Source organism: Colletotrichum orchidophilum (genome assembly GCF_001831195.1).
Source record: "Colletotrichum orchidophilum strain IMI 309357 chromosome Unknown Scaffold_52.1, whole genome shotgun sequence".
Taxonomy (NCBI): domain Eukaryota; kingdom Fungi; phylum Ascomycota; class Sordariomycetes; order Glomerellales; family Glomerellaceae; genus Colletotrichum; species Colletotrichum orchidophilum.
Genome location: NW_019173008.1, coordinates 75935 through 98881, shown reverse-complemented (window position 1 = coordinate 98881; position 22947 = coordinate 75935). Strand labels below are relative to the sequence as shown.

Here is a 22947-nt window from a genome sequence, read left to right as displayed (position 1 = left end):
AGAAGTTCGCCAACAACTGCTGCTTCAGCGGCACCAGGGTTCATGGCTTGGAGTGTCGACTTCAACTCTGGCAACGGCGATTCAGACTCCGCGACCGTCTCGACTGATACTATGCGTGGCCCTGCCTACGGCGGTACCATCTGCGAGCCGCCGGGTTAGGAACATGCTGCTCCTCTGCTGGTCACTGCGGTTCTACGGACGCACACTGCGGCTCCAGATGCCAGAGCGGCGACTGCCTTAAGGGCGCGGTAACGACGGATGGAACCTGCGGTGCCGCCACCAACTGTGCGATTTGTGGCTCATGGCCTCAAGGTGACTATTGCTCCCCTCAAGGCTGATGCGGCTCGACCGATGCGAACTGCGGCACGGGCTGCCAGAGTGGCAGCTGTAAGGACGCGAACGGAGGAGGGGATTAAATCACGCCGGCCCCGTCGTCGCCGGACGGCGACTTGCCCTCGGCTCTGACGTGGCTGGGTAGACTACTTTGAGAACTCGCAGAAGCGTATCTTCTACAAGCCGTCCCAACTGGGAGGCGACGGACAACGATTGCCGGGAGGTGTCGAGGACTCCAATGATGCCAACGCCACTGCCAGTTTCACCATTTCGTATACCTATATTGACTTTTACCTGCTGAACAAGACGATCCCTTGGCAGAAGTTCACTCCGAGTGTCTTGGTGGCTCCCGGAGTGTGTACCTGCGATAACCCCGTCATCAACCATGTCGGGGAGACGTTTATTACTCGCATTAGATGATGTGAGTTTTAAGATTTGAGGTTCACGACATACCAGATAAGAACTGCCTGCGGACCAAGCACTAAGGACGATCTCCACGTTGACAACTCTGTAAAGGCCCTTGATACCAGCTTCTCTGATGCCGATAGCCCAAGGAGAAGCACCTTCGTCTTTGCCACCACCGAGGATGTTGAGATTGTTGCTGCTAAGGATAAATCCCATAGTAAGGGCAGCGAGGATGTAGAGTGTGATGAGACGGTAGAATTATCGACGTGTTGCGGCAGCAACATCGCAGTGAGCGCATTCCATCTCGCCGCCGGTGACGACAAGAAGTTCAGGCGCATAAGCGAACGCAAAGAGGGAGAAGTTCACAGTCCAGACAAATGCAACCAGACAACCAGAGTCTCCCGTCACGATATATTCTTTGTTCGGTCCTGTCTTGCACCAGTATGTTAACGAGGAAGCCCAACTACTTGACATTCCAAGTTGCATGCTCAGCTGGGCGAGCTCATTGTCGAAAAGAAGCCGATCCATACACAAAAACCTCAATCTAATTAGCGCGGTTGCTGTTCAGTTCGATCAAGGGAGTCGACTTGTACGTGACCAACATTCTATTTTGCCTTGAAGATCGAGGGCATACCTGCTAGTGGGTGCTGATACCTCTTCGAGTACGTTCACAGTGTGGCTGCATCAAGTCTCCCAGGCTGACGACGTCTGAATTCACTGCGACCCTTTCTAGGTATTGAAATCAAAGAGACTTTTACATTTAATATCAACAGCGTCAAAAACGCGGTTCAAGTTCCCACTCTGTCAATAACATTCCGGCCTCAAGATAGACGGGCATGTTCTCGTCGATCAACCAATTCGGCTGGCCAGTGAACGGCAGCTTATCACCATTAGTTTCTAAGCTACAAATAATTCATCTTGTCTTTTACAGACTATTCAGTAATTGAGGTCGAACCGGATATTGAGATAACGGTTGTTAGACTGGGCTGAGAAAGCGAAGACTTTGAGTGTTTATATGAATATATTGAGTCTATGATCATGATCAACCTTCCATTGGCGGTCTTTTGATATAGTCTACGTATGACCCCGATCTAAAGGCTTCGGAGCCTCGAAGAATGGAATCAGTATTACTATGCCTACGTCTAGTTTTGGGTGGGCATCACCACGCTGGCCTTACTCGACTCCTCGTCTTTCAATTTCCGAAGGCTTGTAACAGTCTTTGTCAGCAGAGAAAAGCTTAAAGCGGCCTTGTCGTCTTTTCAGTAGCTTGTCCACGACGCGGAGCAAGCCGATTCACAAGCTAGATGTGCTGGCCTTTGACTGACCCGCGGCGCCGTTTCCGCAGCTCAGGTACTCTCTAGACCAATTCGCCTCTGAGAATGCGGCCGAGGAGGCACCTTGCCTCCTCGAATCGAAACGCTTGCTTGACGAGGCGAACGATACATGTACCCTCAAAACTGTGGTAATCATTAATCGAGTTGGTCCAGGTTGAAGGCGGCGACAACCACGTGGCACCCACCTTCCTCCCCTGGCTGCACGAGCTGGCCAAGCGTAAAGGCGTGTTAATGATTTTCGTCGAAGTTCAAATGTGTGTAGGAGCTACAGTCAAATTCTGGGCCCTCGAGCACTGGGGCCTCCCGTCGCCGCCAGGCATGGTGAGCTTTTCCAAAAAGGCGCAGGCGGCGGGCTGCTCCTTTCGCGACGCCGGTCTGCGGTTCGACCGGCCGGACCGGCAATTCAACACGCGTACGGGCGATTCCGTGCGGCCGCTGCTGTTCAAGGCGATTCACGGAGAAATTGAGAAGCACGGGTTGGTCGAGCACACGGCGCGGGTCGGCGGGTACCTGTAGGGGGAGCTGGAGACGCTCTCAGAAAAGAAGCCGCAGTACGTTTTGAACCTCCATAGGAACATGAAGGGCCTCGGGACGTTAATCGCGTGGGATTGCCCGCGGAGGGAGGTGTTGGCCCTGGCTAGGGAGGTCGACGGGGGTTAATACGGGCGGGAGCGGCGATGCTGCGATGCGGTTGCAGCCGCAGTTGGCCGACGTTGGTGCATGAGAAGCACCATGGTGGGTGATGACATTTCCAATACAACAACTGACTGACGTGGTCGGAGTATTCTTGGCTGGTATTTTCCTCAGCGTTTTGGAGGGCGTTTTCAAGCGGCTATCGTAGGTTCAATGGATGTTAGTTGTAGGCTGGAGCAAGAGAGAAGCGGTTGCTCTATAAGCAATGAGATAAAGACCGTTCTCGAAGATAGAATCACAAGTAACCGTACGGATACACACGGCTTGTATCAGTGGGTCGTCTGGAGCTAAGACGACATTGCCAATTGGTGTTAATGATGAAAAAGCTAGAGTGACGCGATGGTGTAGCGCATTGTGTAATTCGTGGGGCAGCTTCGCAGCTCATGTTGGCGGGCAGAGATTGGTAATCTGCCCCAGCTTCATCCCTCTGTTTGGAAGGCAAGCCCGAGCTAGTTGAGTGCGTCTTATATACAATTTGATGCCTCCTCCTGTCTCCAGAAGTCCGATTTGGTAGCGCACATTACTCTCCATCTGTCCATAAAGCCCATCCCGATAGACTCCAGTCTGCAATTGAAGGAAAGCAACATTCATTCACAATGGTCAACATCTTCCTGTAAGTCAACCACAGCTCAGCGGCAGCAGACCTTGTCCAGGGCCGTAAAAAAAGTGCTCCATGCTCACAGCAAACTTCCAGGACCGGAGCGACGGGCTACATCGGAGGCAGCGTCCTCTCACTGCTCGCCAAGTCACACCACAAATACACCATCCGTGCGCTCGTCCGCGACAGCGCAAAGGGCAAGATCCTCACCGGCACCTTCAGCGAGGTCGAGATCGTCGAAGGCGACCTCGACGACGTCGATATCATCACCCGGGAAGCTTCCAATGCTGATGTCGTTGTCCGTATGTCTTGGTTCTCGCCCCCCCAATCAATTGGCCTCAATTGTTGGAATCACTAACACCATTGCCTGGGTAGATTTGGCTGCGTCTGGCCACTTGAAGAGCGTTGAGACCATACACAAGGCCCTTTCTTCCAAGTCAGCAAGGCAGAAACCATGTAAGTGCAAAAGATACCAATGAACAATTACACACGCACGGCGTTCCTTGCCATAAGGTAGGTTTCAAACTAAACTCACCGCAGCGCACTGGATCCAAATCTCCGGCGCCAGCGCCCTCGCCGCCGCAGAACTTGCCGACAAGACCCGCAGCCCGGGCTCAGCAAGCGACCTCGTCTTCAACGACCTGGCCGGCATCGCCGAACTCCGCTCCTTTATCCAAAAGTACCCGAGCCGCGCCGTCGACAACTACCTCCTGAAAGTCGCAGCCGACGAGCCCAAAGTCAACACGGCGCTGGTGTTCCCACCCATCATCTACGGCCGGGGCCTCGGCCCCATCAGTCAGCGTAGCGTCCAGATCCCGTCGCTGGCCAAGGCCACGCTGGACCGCGGGCGCGGCGTGCAGGTCGGCAAGGGCCTAAGCCGCTGGGGTAATGTGCACGTTAAGGATATTGCGCAGTTGATTGCCCGGTTGGTTGAGCGGGCGGCCGAGGGGAAGGGCGAGGAGCAGGTTTGGAATGAGAACGGGTTGTACCTCACCGGTGTTGGTGAAATCGTACGTGACAACGACCTGGCATCTTTTCCTTTTTTGCACACATCCAAGCATCAGCTAACATAACGATTTCTTTCTCAGTCTTTTGGGGAAATCTCCAAGCTCGTTGCATCTGCCGCTGCTAAGAAGGGCCTGGTTCCCACGGATGAGGTGGAGGAGGTTGGTCCCGAAGAAGCAAACCAGGTGCTGCCTCATGGAACGGTGCTTTTTGGAACAAATGCTCGGAGCGAGGCGCTTAGGGCCAAGGAGGTTCTGGGCTGGGCGCCGACGGGCGAGAACTTGGAGGCCGAGATCCCCCAGGCGGTGGCGCGGGAAGCTCCCGAGGGACAGCACAGCAAGCTGTGAGCCGCTGATGAGCGGCCTTGATACGAGACGCAAATCATGAACAGTATAATTATCACTTCTCACATCTAACACAATCTCACAACATAATCTCAAAAGTCAAATTGTACTATCCTATCCTATGCGCCGCCGGCTAAAGCAATCGCCCGCCACCATTCCTCCATCCTTCCTTCAGGCTCATCACTATCTCCGTCCTTCAATGAGAGAGGGACCCCTACAGACTCGAAATGAAGGAAAGCGCTTACGGAGATGTACACAAGCTCTCTAAATCGCGATGTGTTGGTGGAGATTCTACCCCTCATTTCCCACGTCCCCCAATCTCTTTCTCACATTCTCAATCCAACCACTCATTAGGATGCGCTTTTCTATGAGAAAGGTCTCCCCGATCACATCTACTTTCACCCGAGTTGAGGTCCGTACCAAACAGCTTAAGTACCCCATCCCGAACAGGCAAGATTATTTCAGTGTTTCTATGGTCTCGATGAGATCACTCTGGGAAGACAATCGATGACTTACTGACGGAAACATCGTCTCATCTCAATTTCCCCCCACTGCGGACTGCGGGGGAGGGGGTAGCTCCAGGCCCCAGCCTGGTAGGCCACGGAAATCGCCAGTGTTCTATCAGATGATAGTTGTTTAAGTCCCTTATTTCACGAAACATCGTCTCTTACTCAATTGCTTCTGATAAACTATTCTTGAGTATTGAGGACTCCTCTCAAAATCTCAATACTCTGTCCACGCTCGCCTTCTTAATATTCCAGTCGTCATCTGAGGGTTGCCGGACCCACAAGAATAGTCTACCAAGACTTACCTTATTTCACATCTCACCAGAATCATGTGAGATCTTTCCTGTGAGTTGACTGCGCCCAATGGCCACAAGTAGACTCGGCCACCAGGTCTCTTCATTAACAACGAGTTTGTTCCCTCGTCCACCGGACAGTCCATTGCTGCTATTTACCCAGCGTAAGCGAATGATAGCGTCTACGGCCTGGGCGCCGCCTTGTTCACGACTAACTTGGAATTTGCAAGGAAGATGGCGCGATTCAAAATGGTCGCCCCCCTCCTGGGACCTTCGCCGTCACTGTGTGATTTTCGTAATAATCCCCGCAGAATCTCTCCCCGGACAATGAGGCCTTACGTAAACAGTCTCGCCGATCTCCGAGCGCGCTCATCGGTCTTCCGCCTGCACAGCTGGAGATAAACGAGATGTGACTTGGTCGCGGGGTAATGAGCGCTGCCCCTCGCCGTCCTGATGTTTTCATGATAGAGAGGCCCCAACCAACACTGGAAAAAGCATGTTTATTACGCGAAGCCGCAACAGTTCAATCTCAGTGATCTGCAAGACACCCACAGCAGCGACCTTGACTCCGTTGGCGTGCGTCAGAAGATTCAGCCAGAGCCATCCAATGGCTCAGAACGGCGAGCGTGCCGCTGAAGGTGAGTGAGCTAATTAGCTACAATCTTTGGAAAAATGCAGCAGCTCAAGTCACTCTTTTTCTGACTGGTTTCAGGCAAACCTGTCAACTTTGGCGTCGTAGTCTTCCCGGCCTTCCAGTCCCTCGACGTCTTCGGGCCCCTGGACGCTCTCAACTTACTGGCTCGCTCATACAACATGAACCTCTACACCATCGCAGAAACCCTAGATCCCGTATCGACAAAGGTCATTGACAAAAACAAGCCCTCCGGCGCAGCGACCTCGGACTTCAGCCAGAGCATCCTCCCAACGCACACCTTCCAAACCGCCCCGCCCCTGGACGTCCTCATCGTCCCCGGCGGCCAGGGGACCCGGAACCCCGGCATCAGCACGGCAATCGACTTTGTCAAAGAGCGCTTCGACTCGCTGCAGTACCTGCTGACCGTCTGCACCGGCGCCGGGGTCGCGGCGCGGGCGGGCGTGCTGGACGGGCGGCGGGCGACGACGAACAAGCTCTCGTGGGACCAGACGGTCGCGCTGCGGCCGCAGGTGGCGTGGGTGCACAAGGCGCGGTGGGTGCAGGACGGGAATGTCTGGACGTCGTCGGGCATCAGCGCGGGTATCGATTTGGCGTTTGCGTGGATCGGGGCCGTCTATGGGAAGGATGTGGCGAAGAATATTGCGAATAGGATGGAGTATACGCCTGTTGAGGATTCGAGCTGGGATCCGTTTGCTGACTTGTGGGGGTCGTCAAAGTAAAAAGAGGAAGTCAATACATGTGATGTTCATAGATTGGTACTGTGCCAACGAATCTGAGGACTCGACTTCTTTTTCGTTGTCAAAGTGACCTGATGCTTCTATCTGGGCCTACAGTGATCCTTCGTGAGACCATTGAGGGCCCATGCAAGTTAGATTTAGGCGGGGTCATTGAATGGCTCTACATTTGCAGAGAATCGTTGGACGGTTCGGGTTTGCCTTTGCGTCTGATGTGAATTGACACTGGATCGAATGGCTTGGAGCGGTTTACAATGAGCCAAGTCGAGCTTCCTGAGAGACTGTCCTAGCAGGAGAAGATGCATGTGGCCGTTGATGAAGCCTGGCAGAACGGTACGTTGTTGCAGCACAGGCCATGAAAGCATGCTCTTGTATTCATTGTAACGGTGTAGAGGTTTTCAAACTTTTTTAGATGCTCAAGAGGGTTCGACTTTTAACGCAATCACGACGCTCATTGCCGCTGAGAGTTGTGTTGGTAGGCGGTTAAAATTACTGTTAGCAACTTGCGGGTATGAAGCCTGCGTCCTTGCAATCTTACTCATTAATCACGGAGTTAGGCTTTGCTGCGGGTGAAGAGCACCGGCGAATTGTGGCAGTAAATAGAGATAATGTGCTTTCAATATACATAGGTACATGATTTACGTATACCACTTATCTACATGTAAGTGGCTGATGATTCTTAGTTGATGAAAGATCGTGTCAAGAGAAGTCTCAAGTAGACTTTCACCACCTAGCGCTCGTTAGAGGTTTACTTCCCAATTCACCTTCCTTGCTCCATTCTAACTCCCTAATGGTCAAAAAGCGGGACAAACCCTCTCCCGACTTCCGTTTCTAGTTGAGCACGCATAGGAATCTCCTCCGATCAACTTCGGCGGTTGGTGTACGCGTTGATGTGAGATTCTCGGGCAGGGGAAGAATTCTTTTTGTTTCGTTTGATATCTGGACATGTGGTTCGGTATTACGAGTTATTTTGAGTAGACATTGGGAGCAGGCGAGTCAAGAATCCTTTGAAGAGACGGAGCAGGCCAAATTGAGGTTACTCAGTCTGTTGGAATGGTTGAGGGGCAAGAGAGCGAAATATGAACTAGGCAAGCCATTTTCACAGGAATAGTGCGCTTGTTTCCAGATTAGATATCTTCAGTGGAAAGAAAATAATCTGTTAGTCACCTTCGGTCGATCTCCCGGCCACGTGAACACGACCTACCCTCAAAGTGCGGTGCGGGGTCGTGATCAGTTGACTTGTGAACATCGTTACCCAGACTCGAAGGTCGATATATCGTGGACGCAGAAAATCGAAGCGATTTTTACAACGCTTCACATTCTCTTATCAATCCTTGACCATGTATCAATCCCAAATCACATTTACCTTGGATACCATATGTCCCTGGTGAGTCGAGTATATCGAATCACAGAACGTCGATTGATTGAGCAGTGGTAGCTAATTTATTGATGGAAGGACCTATATTGCCAAAAAGAGGTACGGGTCACATATCTATTGACAAAATTCTTTAATCATGACAAAGAATAGACTAGGAGAGGCCCTCGAACGAATCGCGGCTTCCCCCGCCGCCAGTGACATCTCATTCACCTTGGTCTTCCGCCCGTACCAGCTATACCCAGACTTCCCCTCCGAGCCCCAAGACAAGCGACACTGGTACACGACAGCCAAGCACGACGCATCCGATCAGAAGCAAGAAGTCTTTGAGGCGACGATGGGGTCCCTCGGGGCCGCAGCCGGCATCAAGTTCTCCTTTGGGGGCACCATGTCAAACACGTTTCCGTCGCATCGAATCATCCAGCACTTTCAGGAAGCTCAAGACCCGGAAACCGCGAACAAACTAGTCGATGCGCTGTACAGCCGCTACTTTGAACGCGAACAGGATCAGAACTCGAAAGATGTGCTGGTTGAGGCGTGCGTGGAGGCCGGCATCCCCGAGGCGGAGGCGAGGGCGGTCGTCGATAATGAGAGCGAGGGCAAGATTGAGACGCGGAACATGATTCGGATGGCGGCCATGGATGGCGTCGACTCGGTGCCGTACATTATGTTTGAGGGTCGCCGGAGGGATCTCACGCTGGTTGGGGCCAAGGAGGTTGATGAGTACGTCAAGGCTTTGCAAACGATTATCAAAGAGAGCAAGTAAAAAAAAAAAAAAAGGTTTGGTATTGTAACTTTTGTTTTTGTTCATAAGTTGGGCACCGGGTTGCAACGACTCTGTTCCATTGGTTCCAGTTTTGATCGAGATCTTTTTCCCTTAGTACCGCTCCAAGATCCACTGCCGCCGGTCATCGCTGCTAATAGTCTCCAAGTTCTTCATCTCCTCTTCCTTGACCGTGATATACCTCTCCACCAAATCTTCCCCGAGCAGCTCATTCATGACATTGTCCGCGCGCAGAGCTTTGAGCGCCTCGGGCAGACCCGAAGGCAGCATCTGCTCGACGCCCAGCTCCTTGCGGTCGTTCGGCGTCAACGAGGCCGGGTCGACCTCGCAGTCGCCCCACGTCAGCTTTTCGCCTTCAATGACGCCGTGGGTACCCGCGCCCAGGAGCGCCGCGAGCGCGAGGTACGGGTTCGCGATGCCGTCCATGCACTTGACCTCCCAATGGCTGCCCTCAATCTTGCGCAACGGCGTCTCCCGATTCTGGGTACCCCACGTCACCCACCGACCGCCGGCCCAGCACCCGTCTTGGACCCTCTCGTAGCTGACGGGGTTGCTGTAGGTAAAGGCCGTGATGGCGCGGAGGTGCCTCAGGATACCGGCGTAAAAGGGGTTGTATGTCTCCGGCTTGGAGCCCGCGGCGGAGGCGATTGACATGTGCACGTGAGCTGCGGTGCCGCACGCTGTCGGGAATGGCTTGGGGTGGAGAGTCATCCTGTAGCCTTCGGCGGTGGCGATGCTTGAAATGACCTCGCGCACGTACAGCAAGGTGTCGACTGCTTCAAGGGGAGGAGCCTGCGGAAGGATTACCTCGAACTGGCCTGCAGCACTCTCGGGGTGCACTTGTTCAATGTAGATGCCATCTGCATCCAGCTCGGCGACAGCCCTCTCGATGACCTTTGAAAAGACTGGGTGATCCATCATGCGGGAGGTCGACCACGCGTGTCCATCGTTGGTGAGTGTTTTGTACTTCTCAAAGGAGTTGTCGACGCGCTCGAGGAGAACCAGCTCAATCTCGAACCCGAGGCTGAAAGTCAACCCATGCCGAGCAGCGATTTCGATTACCCTTTGAAGCAGAGATCGTGGGCAAAATGGTACGGCAGATCCGTCGTACTCCCTGAAATCGCCAAAGACACTGATGTGGCCCTCCCTTGGACCCTCCTGAAGCGAGGTAAAGTCCGGATGGAGGCGGTACTCTCCTGTGCCGGATGCTCCTGGGACCACGTGGTCATTCTGCAGGAGCCCGAGACTTGCTTTGGTGATACTGATGGAGAAGTCGCCGTCTTCATTCATTACGGACAGGACCTTGCGCATCGGTATCGCACGAACGCGCGGTGTTGCTGTCAGGTCGTTCCAGTAAATACGAAGATATTGGGGGGGCTTTTTCCCATCCAGGAAAGCCTCGAGAATGTCGAGGTCGGTTCTCCCTGACAATCGCCTGGGATTCACAATGGTCTCATCGAAGCTGAACTCAAGCCCTAGGTGGTATACGTGATTGGCGTTGTTGAAGAGAATGTCCTTGACAAGTTGAGTGGCTTCCCGCCAAGTCATGTGCCCTTTACGGGCGTATTCACACAGAACCTGCATCGTGTGAGCTGTTTGCGGGGAGAATCGGGGGAATACAGAGCTGACCTTTTCCAAGACCTCCCTCACTTGAAGCACGGCGAGGAGGTAGGTTTCTGGGAACCAATGCCCATCGGTACTCCATAATATCTTGGACCAGGGGCACAGCTCCAGGACTTGCCGCACAGCAGTTTCCTGACCGTCCCGGCTAAGAAATGGGAATATCTCGCCAATGTCAGCGTAGACGTTGGCGTATACAGACGCCAAGTACCCAGCCTCCCGCATGAATGGGTAACTGGCGTGGAGGAGCACGATGGGCACGGTAGGGTACTGGCGGATGAAATCCTGTAGATGTGACGGGGACGCGGAGGTGAGAGTGATGTCGTTGTCGCCCAGGCCGGTGTGAAACTGGATCGGCTTCTTGCCAGAGCCTACAGCATTCCTGATGAGGCAGGCCAGTCTGTGCACCAGGTACTCATTCAGCCCACGATGATTGACACGGGTGAATGCCTTGTCAGTGCCTTTGGTATGGTTAGCATGAATTTCCTCAAAGACCTTGCGAGCCGCGGCGGCGTCTGGTCGCCTGGGAATACCGAGACCAGTGCGGTAGCAAATCACAGATTTGAAGCCAACCACTTCTGGATCGGCTATAGCCTCCACGATGCTGTGATCGAAGGCCTTCAATGCCTTTTCAAACACGGTGCCGGCATCCTTGGCGGTCCTCGGAGCAGACTCATCCGTAGGGAGATGGTCATTGATTATGTCTGCTGCGATCTTCTCGATGCGCACAATCCGCTTGGCCGGGCTGCGGGTGAGGTCGCTGAAGTACGTGTAAGGGTAGACGGCGTTTTCGCCATCTAACCCATCGTCGACAAGAACAGATTCAATGCCATTGAGGCATTCCGCAACCCAGGCATCGTAGTCTTCGATGCGTTTGGCCTCAATGGCATTCACGACGGCTTCCCAGCTCGGCTCGCATCGAAGGATCTTGGAGAGCTGTTTGACGGCGCGCAAGTGAGCCAAACTTGTCAGCGAGGCGTGGATTGCATCGCCGTGAGCCTCGGTCGTGATTGAGAGAAGAGGATAACGACCAATTGCATCGAGGCCGAGAAGGGGATGTGCGTGATTGTCGATAATGGGGGTCGTCTGGATGGTGTGGCTGAGGAGAGCCTGGCCAGTGAGCTTAGCGGGATCCATTTTCGCGGAGAAAGACCACCAGAGAGGGTCAGGGTGCAAGCCAAGGTCGGCAAGGGATTCCTGGCAGCCTTTTCAACCGCAGATTGATGGATGAGGCCCGCGCAGATTGCTTTTGGGCCCGATGGTTTGCCTGGGTAAGTGTGAAGACGTAGCTGTCGGGAAAGGGAGGGGTGTTTTGGTGATTTGACTGTGAAATGACGTGAGACCTTCTTATCGCTGCCGCTGCCGCTGCCGTGCTATGCCGATAGGAGAGTTCATGTCTTACAGCATCGGTTAAACTCGCCCCCCGCTTTGGGGGCCCTTTGGGCAGACGGCGAGGGGAAACAACCAAGCCCCATTCTGCCGATTCGTAGATGCAAACCGACCAACGTCACGAGCCGGGACGCGTAGTAGCTTGTAGGTACTCCGTAATGTTCATCGGTTCAATAAGCTCGACTTTACCCCGCAATCAACGGACGCTAGCTGTCAGCTAGGTGCATCAACAAGACGATTCACCAGGATTGTGTGCTAAGAAAGCTGTAAAAAATCGAAGGTTATGTTGACTGCTTTAGCCTTGCCAGTATTGCATTACGATTTCGCATTGTATTTCGACGGAAAGCCAACGTCGAACAGCAGTCGTGATCGATATTACAGGTGGTCAATCTTGAACGGGGTTCACAAGGCAGCCTTACATGCAGCTTTCACAATCCTGGGTACCGGATGGGCCCGGGACGGAGACAACTCGACTTCGGGCTGGCTCCGGGAACCCATATGGATTCTCTCTCATCAACAACAGCGTACTTGCGTACTGAAACAAATTCGCTCTTTGGTTGGCCACCTTCAATTTTCTTATCTTAACGATCTTCACGGTCTATGATTATTTGCCAATTTTACACTGCTTCATTGATATGATCTGAAGTTGCCCGTGCTTTGGAGAAGGACTCGGTGGTCAACGTCCTCATTTCGCTCATATCGACCAACCAATCGCGTCGGACCCTTTCTAAACATGTGCCACCGATAGATTTGCCTACGGACTCAGTGTCATGTCACGGACTCTCGGCGCCTAGGATTCCAGAGCTGACGGAGCTCATCGGAATAGAGATCCTAAGCCAGGAGCAAGCTGAACGAATCCTTGCATGAGTGAGTGTTGTGTTCCACAGGACTGCAGAACATATTGCCCGCAGCATGCCTGAAAGTGTTCGTATCAGGCTGGCCAACCAGATCGTCGAGCCGCCTCCCCCAAGAACATAGATAAGACCACCTGCCTGCACCCAAGCCGACCCACCGGCAGCCTGCCTCGAGAATGAGCAAAAGTCGCAGATATTGCGTCTTAAGTAGACCGAGATCAGCTGGCCGCTTGCCGAAACGTTTGCACCGAGCCTTACTGGTGGTGACCCAGCCGCTGCGCAGACTGCCGCTAGGAACAGCCACGCTGTTCAGCTTCTGCATGGCGATTATGTATCATCATAAGCGAATGGCTGTCTTGCTGGTTGCCTTAATAGATTGTGGGTAGCTTGGTCTTACGTACCCGCTGGTCGTAGTCAAGAGTCTTTGTAAGACTCCTCGCTGCCCCGCACTGCAATTTTCGACTTGCTCGGGATCCAACTCAAAAATGTCTGCGTTCAGCATCTTCGACATTGCTGTAGACTTCGCTGGGCCTCTTTCTTGTACAATCATCCTCTTGGTCGTTGTGTGCTTGTTCGCTCCGCCGGTCCGTCAGCATCTCCACTCACCAATGTCCAAAAGACGTTGAAATCAGGCTTTTGTGTTGAGCTATCTAATTTAACCCATTTTCAAAACTAGCCTCAGTACGAAGTGCCTCTACCGGGAGACGGCCTAGAGAGGCAGTCAAGTGAAATGGAGCTCCTGAAAGGCCCGGATGGACGCGGCCCCGAAGTCTTATCAGACGATAGTGAGTATCCCCGTCCTCCCAGTGGAAGGACAAGTACCAGGCTTCTCTGGCTTCCCTGGATTCATCTTTCCGGCCATCTTTCTAGGGCCAAGATACTTATGCGATGATCATGAAGTCCCACGAGGAAACTGACGAGGCTGATACATTGAATAGATGGTTCTTTGCTCATCGAGTCCTCAAGCACCGATAACCATGTTTCATCAAAAAGCAACCAAGCACATTCGCTCGGAACAGTTTCGTTTCCCAACGGTTCTGTTGGTGATATGTCACTTGAGGATAGAATCACTCAGGGTGTAATCAAGACTGAGGATGACAAGGACTTCCTTCCAGCTGATAAGATCGAAGCTTTGACTTCTAGGAGCGTCGTCGAAAAAGAGCTCAGAAAGCATGTTGCAAAGGAGCGATTGCCATACCTTGTCGACTATGTCACCAATCCAGATCAACCTGCTAAGCGGCTGTTTCTAACTCTGGTAGTCCGCGATGATATTCAACGTCTAGAAGCCCTAGCCGATGCTCCGCAAAAACTTCATGACAAAGAATTGCCCGTCAAAGTTGCGAAAAGTATCGACGAGACTACTGGAGCCATGAGTTTCACAATGCAGAGCATTGAAAGCGGTAAAATGTGGTTCGAATTTGCGAGTCCTAGGAAGAGCTATCTCGACAGTTTCTTCCACAGTCAATGGCAGTTTCTCGCGCCTGTCTTCACGACCGACTCCTTTCGTCACGAGCTTCACCCGATGTGTCCTCTTCCTTTCATTAAGAAGATCAACCACCACAAGACAGGCTTTTTCAGTTCTGTTTTTGAAGTGGTGATCCATGATGCGCATCAAAAGGTTCTTCCGACGGTGAGCATTTTTCCGTCTCGAGTCAGACCTTCGTCGCTTACTATTGATGCAGGTCGAGGGCAAGAAAATTCGTGTCGCCTCAAAGGAGATGAGAATTGGGATGGATTCATACTACGAGAAAGAAGCAGAGATTCTGAAAACCATACGCAATTTGGAGAGCCCACATCTCATTAAACCTTTGGCGGCCTATCGAAGAGGCGACCTCAGGGGCTTTCTCTTCCCATGGGGAGAGGGCGGCAACCTCAAGGAATTCTGGGTCAACCAAGAAGGGAAACCACATGTGCCTGTCAAGGATCCTCAACTTGTTCTTTGGGTTCTTCAGCAACTGCAGGGGATCTGTGGGTCCATCAGTGCCTTGCATGAGAGGAATTGCCGGCATGGAGACTTGAAACCCGAGAACATCCTTCACTTTCATGAAAACGAAACCAGGGGTATTCTCAGAGTTGCCGACGTAGGGCTCGCCAGATTCCATATTGAGGCTACCAGAGATCGAAAGCAGGTGACGAATACCATGACGGGCACCGTTCGCTACGAGCCTCCCGAATTCGGTCATACGGTCAAAATCTCTCGACTCTACGATGTATGGTCATTGGGATGCGTATTTCTCGAATTTCTAATCTGGGTACTCTATGGCAATAGCAAGTTGAGGGAGTTCAACAGGGCCAGCATTGAAGAGAAGTTCTGGAGTAAGGGCGACGACGGCTACCACCAGCACCGCGAGGTCAAGAGTTGGATTCACCACATGTCCAAGGACCTTAAGCGAAGCGACATAACATCTAACACGGCGCTCAAAGACGTCCTAAAGCTAATTGACTTGAACATGCTAGTTCCCGAGGTCGAAGGTCGGACAATTTCAACAGAGTTGCACAGGAAGTTGGTGACGATCTACGAAAAAGCTAAAGCTAGAGGCGGATATCTCATGGATTCTACTCTGTGGGATCGCATCAGTACGAGGGCGGTCCCCGCTGAACAGAAACGATCTACCCTGGAAGTTCCGGGTCAACGACCTGCTCTTCTCGCACGCACACTGGACACTCCCATTGTCATTGAAAGCAATATTGACACAGGCATCATTAGTGTACCAGTTCCTACATCAAATGCTCAAGAAGTAAGAACAACCATGACCTCAACCATTACGTGGCCACCAAAAGAATTGATGCTGATAGACTATTTCTTGTGCAGTACGTAAGTATCAGATTGATTGACGATCCTTTATCAATCAATAAAAGGTTCTCAGGTCCTTCTGAACTAACCAGCATCAGAATGTATGACTAATCCAAATCATGCGATATATCTTAACTTCTCTCAATGCAGACTCTACTGATCAGTCGAGCTTACAAATTCTTGACATCTGAACAGATAGTGAGTTTGATACGCATCCATAAAGTGACTTGTTGCTGACCTCAGGTAGCCTGTAAGCTCATCATGTGCTCTGACCGAAATACGCCGTCTCCTTGCTCGAGCTAAACATTGTCAGCAACTCGCCAAACTACGAGATATATGGGAGTTGGAGAGTGATAGCAAGTTTGCTAAAGACTTCTATCGCGAATCTCTCTCCAAGCATCCGTCGCCTCTACCTACACCACAGGTGTCCAATCTTTGTCAGACTTGCAAGGCATATGACATCTGGACTCCAAGATTCCTTCTCTCGGAACGACTAAAAGATCTCAAATCGAGATCCCAGACCTGCCAGCTATGCACTCTCTTGGTGCGGTGTGCGGAATCACTTGGGATGGATGATGATGATCAGTTGAAGTGTCGAAGAGAAGGTTCCTCACTGAAGATTGATCCTGATGGTCCTTCTATCTTGACTCTTTATATCAACCCAGGTAAGCATCTGATCCTCCTTCTTGCCCAAATATTCCTTGGCGGGGATTGCTCGCTCATTCGAGTAAAAACAACAGCGAACGACAGATTGGCACCTCCGCAGGCACAGATAGGCTTTCCCACTCTACCAGGAACGGGTACCCCTCAGCAGTTCATTCTGCTGAACAAGTGGCTACAGGTGTGTGACGAACAGCACAATCATGTGATGGTCCACAGTACAGAGTTGCCCACTCGAGTGCTCGATGTTGGCATTGACACTGACTATGCCATTCGCCTCTGTGATGGAATTTATTTTCCTGGTCAACGCTACACTGCTCTCAGCCACTGCTGGGGAGTCAATTCCCAGGCTCAGGTCCGCACGTTGAAGAAAAACATCGAGGAATTTCGTGAGAAAATTGAGTTCAGCACCCTTCCGAAGAGCTTCCAGGACGCGGTTGTAATTACGCGGGCACTGGGGGTGCGCTATTTGTGGATTGACTCCCTCTGCATTATCCAGGACGACAAACAAGACTGGGCATTTGAGGCTACACGCATGGAACATGTGTTCAGCTCTGCTTTCTGCACCATAGCAGCCACGTCAGCATCATCATCGGCTGAGGGCTTTTTGCGCCAGAAAAAGCAACAGGCGTTCGTAACATTGGCTGGCCCAGACGGTGGCTTCACTTTTGTGCGCAAGTCGATCGACGATTTCCACCAAGACGTTGAAGAGGCTGTGCTGAACCAGCGCGGCTGGGTGTTGCAAGAACGAGCACTATCGCGTCGAACGTTGCACTTTACAGCATCTCAAGTGTACTGGGAATGTGGCAGGGGCGTTCATTGCGAGAGTTTGATGAGGCTTTCCAAGTAAGTCATGCCCCCTTGGCTTAGTGTTTCCCAACATCTGACATTAGGCCTACAAGTCGCCAGGCCGCCCTCCTCGGAGACTCAAATTTCCCCAAGTCAGCTTTGGCATACTTCAAGGGAGGCCGTATTGTGACGTTTCAAACTCTCTACCAGATGTATTCGCGACTCGCATTCACGGTGCCAAGCGACCGATCTATTGGCATCAAGGGTCTCGAAGAGAGGCTGGTAAAGAATTTTGAAACGAAAGGAGGATTTGGAATTTTCGACGGGTACTTGCAAAGAAGCCTTCTCTGGCAGAAGGCATCCGATGCGTCACTGGAAAGGATCTTGTATCCCTCAGATAGGCGAGTTCCTTCCTGGTCCTGGATGGCATACAGTGGTCCGATAGGCTATCTCGAAGCTCCCTTCGAACACATCAACTGGACTGATGATATCGTCACGCCTTTCAACACAGACAGCGGGAAGAAGACTCATTGGGAAGTTTCCGGAGGAAGTGAAATTCCTTTACTCCGTGGCTTTGCAAGCCGCATCAGTCTGGACGCCATCGAACTCCGCAAAAGAGTCAGCTTTGACGAGACGACAAACTATAGGGCAGACCAGTTGAGATGTATCACCATTGGCAAGGAAAAGCCAGAGGGGTTAACTCGGGAACCAATGCATTATGTTCTTGTCATTGTCAGGCTTTCTAAAGAGAAGGGTGGTCGATACGAGCGGGTTGGCGTAGGAAGATTACTGGGCGAGCACATCCTGCGAGAGCCGCAACTGAACGTTGAGGTGCAGTAGCTTTGCGAGAATTTTTTGTCAAAGGTCTCGTTGCATCCAGTTTTGGTCGAAATGTTTTTCTGTACTACAAAATTTCTTCATCAACTTTGCCTACCTCAGTAGTGGTGTTTGGTTGGTCATAAATGTCGTACCATCGTGTATTGCCTCATTAACACAATCACCAGTCTATTGTGCGGTTCTGCTTGATAGCATACAAGTCTTTGTGCAAACTAGATAAAATGGTTCGTCCCATGGAAATTCCTTCTCTCCAAATTCTGCTGATCTCGTGCCGGCGCGAGTCATCATTTCTGTCCAGTTGTCGCGATAGCCTCGAGTACCCAGCTCGGGTAATCTGTTCTATGTCGACTTTGATCCGCCCTTTTGGTGCCGTATGCTAATAGAATACAGTTTTCATGAATCATACTAGCATGAAGAACCAAGATCCATGTGTTTAGCGAGTGCCATAATTGTACTCCATGTGCTGACTTCACATACCAGATTAAATCTACAAGTGATGTTTACTTGTTTGCAGTCTCGACAATTCGGGCGGAGCTTTTGAGCTGTCCACTCGCACCGTATAAATGTTATGTCGCATCTCGACGGTGTAGCTGCCTTTGGTAAATCGCCTTTCTAGAGCCTGTAGCAGTTGATGAGAGCTCGTGAGATTCGAATGAATTTTATATTCCGCAGGTTGTTGTCCATCAATGTGACCTGATGTTGGATTCTTGACAGTTGTGGACTGTGGCATTGTGTCGCTGAGCTGTACACTGTTCAAAGCTGACATTGATCCCTGTCAAGTTCTTGATCGGAATCCTCAACGTGCAGTGGTGGTATTTAAATCATCGACACTCGCGATAAGATTCTTCGAGAATGCGGGTAGGGAAACCGTGATAAGCCCACCGTTCCAAGCCTTGGACAAGTGGAAAAACCGCCACATCAGGCGGCCAGTGAGTCATCGTGACTGAAATAGCGCATCACACTCGGAAACTTGCCTTGCGAGGGCACTGGGGCTGTGCTAGCCTGCTGGATCATTCGCTGACTTCAGCTGGCATTGCCTGGTCTAATTAAGGAAGACTGGGGGTGAGACGTCAGATGTTTTTGAAGTGCTGTCTCAATAGGATATGAATGGCTACGGGGTAAGAGGCTTTGGAACCAGTCCCATTTGCCGCCCATGGCGAACCACTTCGGCGCCCCAATCCTCCTCCTTCACGGAACTTCCCTTAGGCGCCTGCTAGGCATTTCGCGTACTTGCAGCAGGGCTTACTCGGTAATAGTTTCGGTGAGATTTGAAAATGTGGTGTAGCGTCGCATCTGCCGATTGGATGTTGTGAATGTAACCCAAAGTAGGCTGGGAGAGGAGAACATCTTAGGAAGCTGCAGTGCTACAACAACTGAGGCGGTGCTTTCCCACCCACTTTGATCGATCACTATGTCTCAGACACACATAACACGTTGGTTTTGGAACGTTCCAGTGATGCAAAATGATTAGAATACAATATCTCTCAAGGCGACCGGTGGTCAGGAGGCTGCGACGCCTAACATCGACATCGAATTTGTTTACTCAGTAACATTTGCGCATGGTTTGCAAAGCTGCCCAGGTAGTCATCATCTCCAGGTCATTCGATTAGACCCAGCAGTCATCATCCGAAAAGGAGACATTTGGTCCTTTTCCAAGTGTTGTTCCATTTCCAATAGGGGTTTTGTCGCAAAAACGACGGTGTTAAATGCGGGCAGCAATTAACGCCATATACACCATTGTGACAGGTTCAATTTCATCGCGAAATACCTTTCAAGATGGATTCCTCAAAACTAGCAGGCATCAAACAGAACATGGAGCTTTTGGGCCTTGCTGAACCCCCGAAATCAGACGGAGCAACTTCCGAAACAACATCGCCGAGTCGGACACAGTCACAACAATCCCAGGGTTCTCATTTGACCTCCGACTACCCACAAGTGGGAATCAACAGCAGTCATAGCGGCACACCCCAACTATTCCCATGGCGCTTCAATCTCGACGCCACCGACTTGGGCCGCACTGAGACACGTCACGAAGAGGCGGCAGGAGAACTCCAGTATATCGATAAACAGAACCAGAACCCAAGATCATTGGGAGGCATTTCATCCGAAGCTGGCCGCTCCGATTGCAGCTTTCTCAGTATTGTACCAATACAAGACATGGGTCACTCAGCTCACATCGAGTGGGAGTCATCAGAGATTGCGAATGATGCATGTGGTGTAGGAATCGAGGTATTACCTTCAACTTCTCTCGTACCACAGCCGCAGGAGAACGCCAACGACTACGTTGACGTTCAAACCATGAGCGATGCCATGATTGCAGCCAGTATTACGTCAGCCTCAGATGACATGAACTTTTTGCCTCTGGATGCACTTCGCCGAATCGTCACTCCGTCAGCCGTGCAAAGACTTTTGGGGCATGCATTTCCTCATTTCAAACCAAAGGTCATCAACAGCTGGGTCTCCAGGATTAGTGGCGAGCAGGATGAGCCGAAGACAAAAGTCCAACCGAAAAGACGAAAGATATTCGCCATATTGATACTAATGGAGCAAGTACAGTTGATTGAAGATTTCATCAAGAACGGAATTGATGACAAGAATTTGCCTCTGGAAATCAAGCGGAATGCAAAACAGAAGCCTTTCATTCAACTTCAAACGCAGGAAGGTTGTGTCTTGAGTTGCTTTAACCACTGGCGAACCAAACACGTCAACGACTTTGTTCAAAACCAACAGACCATTTGTACACCGTTCTTCAAACTACCAGGTGCGGAGGTGCACTACTACGAAATCAAATCTAAAACTATCCTACCATTTGAAAAGTACGACCTAGTCCAAATTGGCGGCTACGGTAGCGTTAGAAAAGTCAGGATCCACTGCGCTCACTACAGCCGCGACGTTGGTTCCAAGGTACGTGGGGAATTATGAGCCCAAAATCCAGCTGGCTTTCTCACCTTTTTCCCAGGATCGAGGGAAAGCAATCAGACACTTTGCGGTCAAGCAACTCCATCTTCAAAGTCATGAAGGGTATGCAAGAGAAGTGGAGCTTTTTGAAAGATTAGGGGTAGGATCGAAAGGGAAAGATCTGGATCATCTCATCCAGCTTCAACTCACTTACAAACATGGCCAGTCTTACTACCTCGTCTTTCCATGGGCGGATGGAAACCTGCTTCAATTCTGGAGTGAGAGTTCTGCCACTCCAGGAAGGCTTTCCGAAATTGTCTGGTTACTGGGACAGTGTATGGGCCTCGTTCGCGCTCTTCGGAAAATCCACCATCTGAGGACCATGCCTAACGTAGATGACTTTCCCCCAGTCTCCGATGATCCAAAATCATTGCTTGATAACAAATACTGGGGTCGACATGGTGACATCAAGCCAGAAAACATTCTTTGGTTCAAGAAATACGAGGAATCTCAACGCAACTTTCTAGTGATTTCTGACTTTGGCTTAACTCGATTCAACAGCGCCGATTCAAGGTCCAAAGTTGCCCATGATTCAATCAAGGGTTTCTCGGGATCTTATAGGCCGCCTGAGGTGGATCTGAAAGGGACGATATCACAGCGGTATGACATATGGTCTCTAGGATGCGTTTTCCTTGAATTCGTGTCTTGGTTTCTCATTGGCCACAACCGAACGAAGAAGGATTTTACGGATGCTAGGATTCGGGAAGACAGTGACCATACTGGATTGCTTTTTGTTGAAGATAAGTTCTTCAATATCAATCCAAGTATAGACGGCCCGCTACCAACAGCCAACGTGAAGAGATCAGTCACTTCTGTAAGTCTATTCCCAAAAGATTCTCTCTACTCAGGTGTTATCCGGTCTTACCAACGATTATAGTGGATCGATGACCTACACCAGCAGAAGAATTGCGCCGAGCCTGTGCATGAACTATTGGACCTTATTCAATACACAATGCTTGTGCCAGATTCAAAGGAGAGATGGGTCTGTTCACGGATACAACCGGCAATTCACAAGTTGATTCTGAGGAGCCGAAGTGACGCAGCTTATGCTACCAAGGGAACTTATGGCGCTCCTGATCCATTGAGATTCCCTTCTCAATTTCTGGGGTCTCAGGCCGTACGTAAAAGGACCAGACATCTCCACCTCTTGACTTACATGAAATGCAGGAGGTCAAAAACCCAAATTCACCTGGCACTGAAGCGAAAGACATCCAAAGGGATAGGTCTCTGTCTCTTTCGCCAGAAGCTGCTGTCCGTAGTGTGGGACGCAAGCGGCCCGGAGCCCACAGCCACGGAAAAGGACCACCAGTCGAGCCCGCTATCGCCCCCGTTCAATCACCTGGCTTCACTCATCCCCTCACCGAATCAAATTCTAAGCTGGCTCATGTGATCAGTAATAATGTGCAACCAGCGAGATTGAGTTTCAGCACACAGAATTCCACACAATCGGTCGTGAGTGAATCGGAGGCAACATCAGGATTCACAAGCACACCAGACACCTCGCCTTTCCCTAGTCAGTCGCGTGAGGATTCTTTTGGTGTATTTGAACAAGAATTGGTCAGAAGAGATGGAAAGACCAGGAAAGGCGTTCCACGTGGAGTGCTATTCGATTCATTTGCATAGAAGAGCACTTTTCTTGGCCAAAACTTCACAAAAAGTATTTTTCCCCTCATGCAATCTCAGATTATTCTTGTTAAATCATCCGTATGGCTTTTATCTTACATGTATTAAGTTTCACCCTTGAGTATTGATGTAATGTATTTGATCGATCAGATGTTTTGGGTGTATAGTAAACATTCCTACAGGTCTCTGCATACGTCCGACCCTTTAGACGTAGAAATCATTACTAAGTTACTTTGGTTTGGTTGAGAAGGTGTGTCGTAGGTCATTTTCGACCCTCCACGCTTTCGTTGTAAGTAGAGTGTCAAAGAAACAAATGCCACATTGAGGACACCATGTTGAGTCCAAGATAGAAATACACTCCACC

The 22947-nt window shown here is 51.0% G+C and overlaps 9 protein-coding genes across 9 annotated transcripts; 7 read left to right on the top strand and 2 right to left on the bottom strand.

The window, feature by feature from the left end:
- Positions 1-42: 42 nt before the first annotated feature.
- Positions 43-2732, top strand: CORC01_06764 (4-aminobutyrate aminotransferase; the record flags this gene model as incomplete). Its single annotated transcript, XM_022618403.1, has 5 exons — positions 43-154; positions 479-687; positions 850-1179; positions 2226-2578; positions 2645-2732. 5 exons carry the CDS (start codon positions 43-45, stop codon positions 2730-2732), a joined length of 1092 nt encoding a protein of 363 aa, XP_022475053.1.
- A 629-nt stretch (positions 2733-3361) lies between these two features.
- CORC01_06763 (nucleoside-diphosphate-sugar epimerase) lies at positions 3362-4715 on the top strand (the record flags this gene model as incomplete). The annotated part of the gene is made up of 5 exons (XM_022618402.1): positions 3362-3378; positions 3460-3665; positions 3739-3819; positions 3904-4373; positions 4452-4715. The coding sequence occupies 5 exons, from the start codon at positions 3362-3364 to the stop codon at positions 4713-4715; spliced, it is 1038 nt and encodes a 345-aa protein (XP_022475052.1).
- A 1292-nt stretch (positions 4716-6007) lies between these two features.
- Positions 6008-6885, top strand: CORC01_06762 (DJ-1/PfpI family protein; the record flags this gene model as incomplete). Its single annotated transcript, XM_022618401.1, has 2 exons — positions 6008-6149; positions 6224-6885. 2 exons carry the CDS (start codon positions 6008-6010, stop codon positions 6883-6885), a joined length of 804 nt encoding a protein of 267 aa, XP_022475051.1.
- Positions 6886-8414: 1529 nt separating this feature from the next.
- On the top strand, positions 8415-9041 carry CORC01_06761 (uncharacterized protein; the record flags this gene model as incomplete). Its single annotated transcript, XM_022618400.1, has 1 exon — positions 8415-9041. The coding sequence occupies one exon, from the start codon at positions 8415-8417 to the stop codon at positions 9039-9041; it is 627 nt and encodes a 208-aa protein (XP_022475050.1).
- A 111-nt stretch (positions 9042-9152) lies between these two features.
- On the bottom strand, positions 9153-11816 carry CORC01_06760 (glutamine synthetase; the record flags this gene model as incomplete). Its single annotated transcript, XM_022618399.1, has 1 exon — positions 9153-11816. One exon carries the CDS (start codon positions 11814-11816, stop codon positions 9153-9155), a length of 2664 nt encoding a protein of 887 aa, XP_022475049.1.
- Positions 11817-13407: 1591 nt separating this feature from the next.
- Positions 13408-18005, top strand: CORC01_06759 (uncharacterized protein; the record flags this gene model as incomplete). Its single annotated transcript, XM_022618398.1, has 6 exons — positions 13408-13437; positions 13599-13707; positions 13861-14552; positions 14605-15660; positions 16483-17222; positions 17279-18005. 6 exons carry the CDS (start codon positions 13408-13410, stop codon positions 18003-18005), a joined length of 3354 nt encoding a protein of 1117 aa, XP_022475048.1.
- A 484-nt stretch (positions 18006-18489) lies between these two features.
- Positions 18490-18732, bottom strand: CORC01_06758 (uncharacterized protein; the record flags this gene model as incomplete). The annotated part of the gene is made up of 1 exon (XM_022618397.1): positions 18490-18732. One exon carries the CDS (start codon positions 18730-18732, stop codon positions 18490-18492), a length of 243 nt encoding a protein of 80 aa, XP_022475047.1.
- Positions 18733-19778: 1046 nt separating this feature from the next.
- On the top strand, positions 19779-20924 carry CORC01_06757 (uncharacterized protein; the record flags this gene model as incomplete). The annotated part of the gene is made up of 1 exon (XM_022618396.1): positions 19779-20924. One exon carries the CDS (start codon positions 19779-19781, stop codon positions 20922-20924), a length of 1146 nt encoding a protein of 381 aa, XP_022475046.1.
- A 58-nt stretch (positions 20925-20982) lies between these two features.
- CORC01_06756 (serine/threonine protein kinase) lies at positions 20983-22350 on the top strand (the record flags this gene model as incomplete). Its single annotated transcript, XM_022618395.1, has 3 exons — positions 20983-21273; positions 21310-21774; positions 21838-22350. Coding segments are annotated over 3 exons (1269 nt in total), but the record flags the coding sequence as incomplete, so codon positions are not given.
- Positions 22351-22947: the final 597 nt, after the last annotated feature.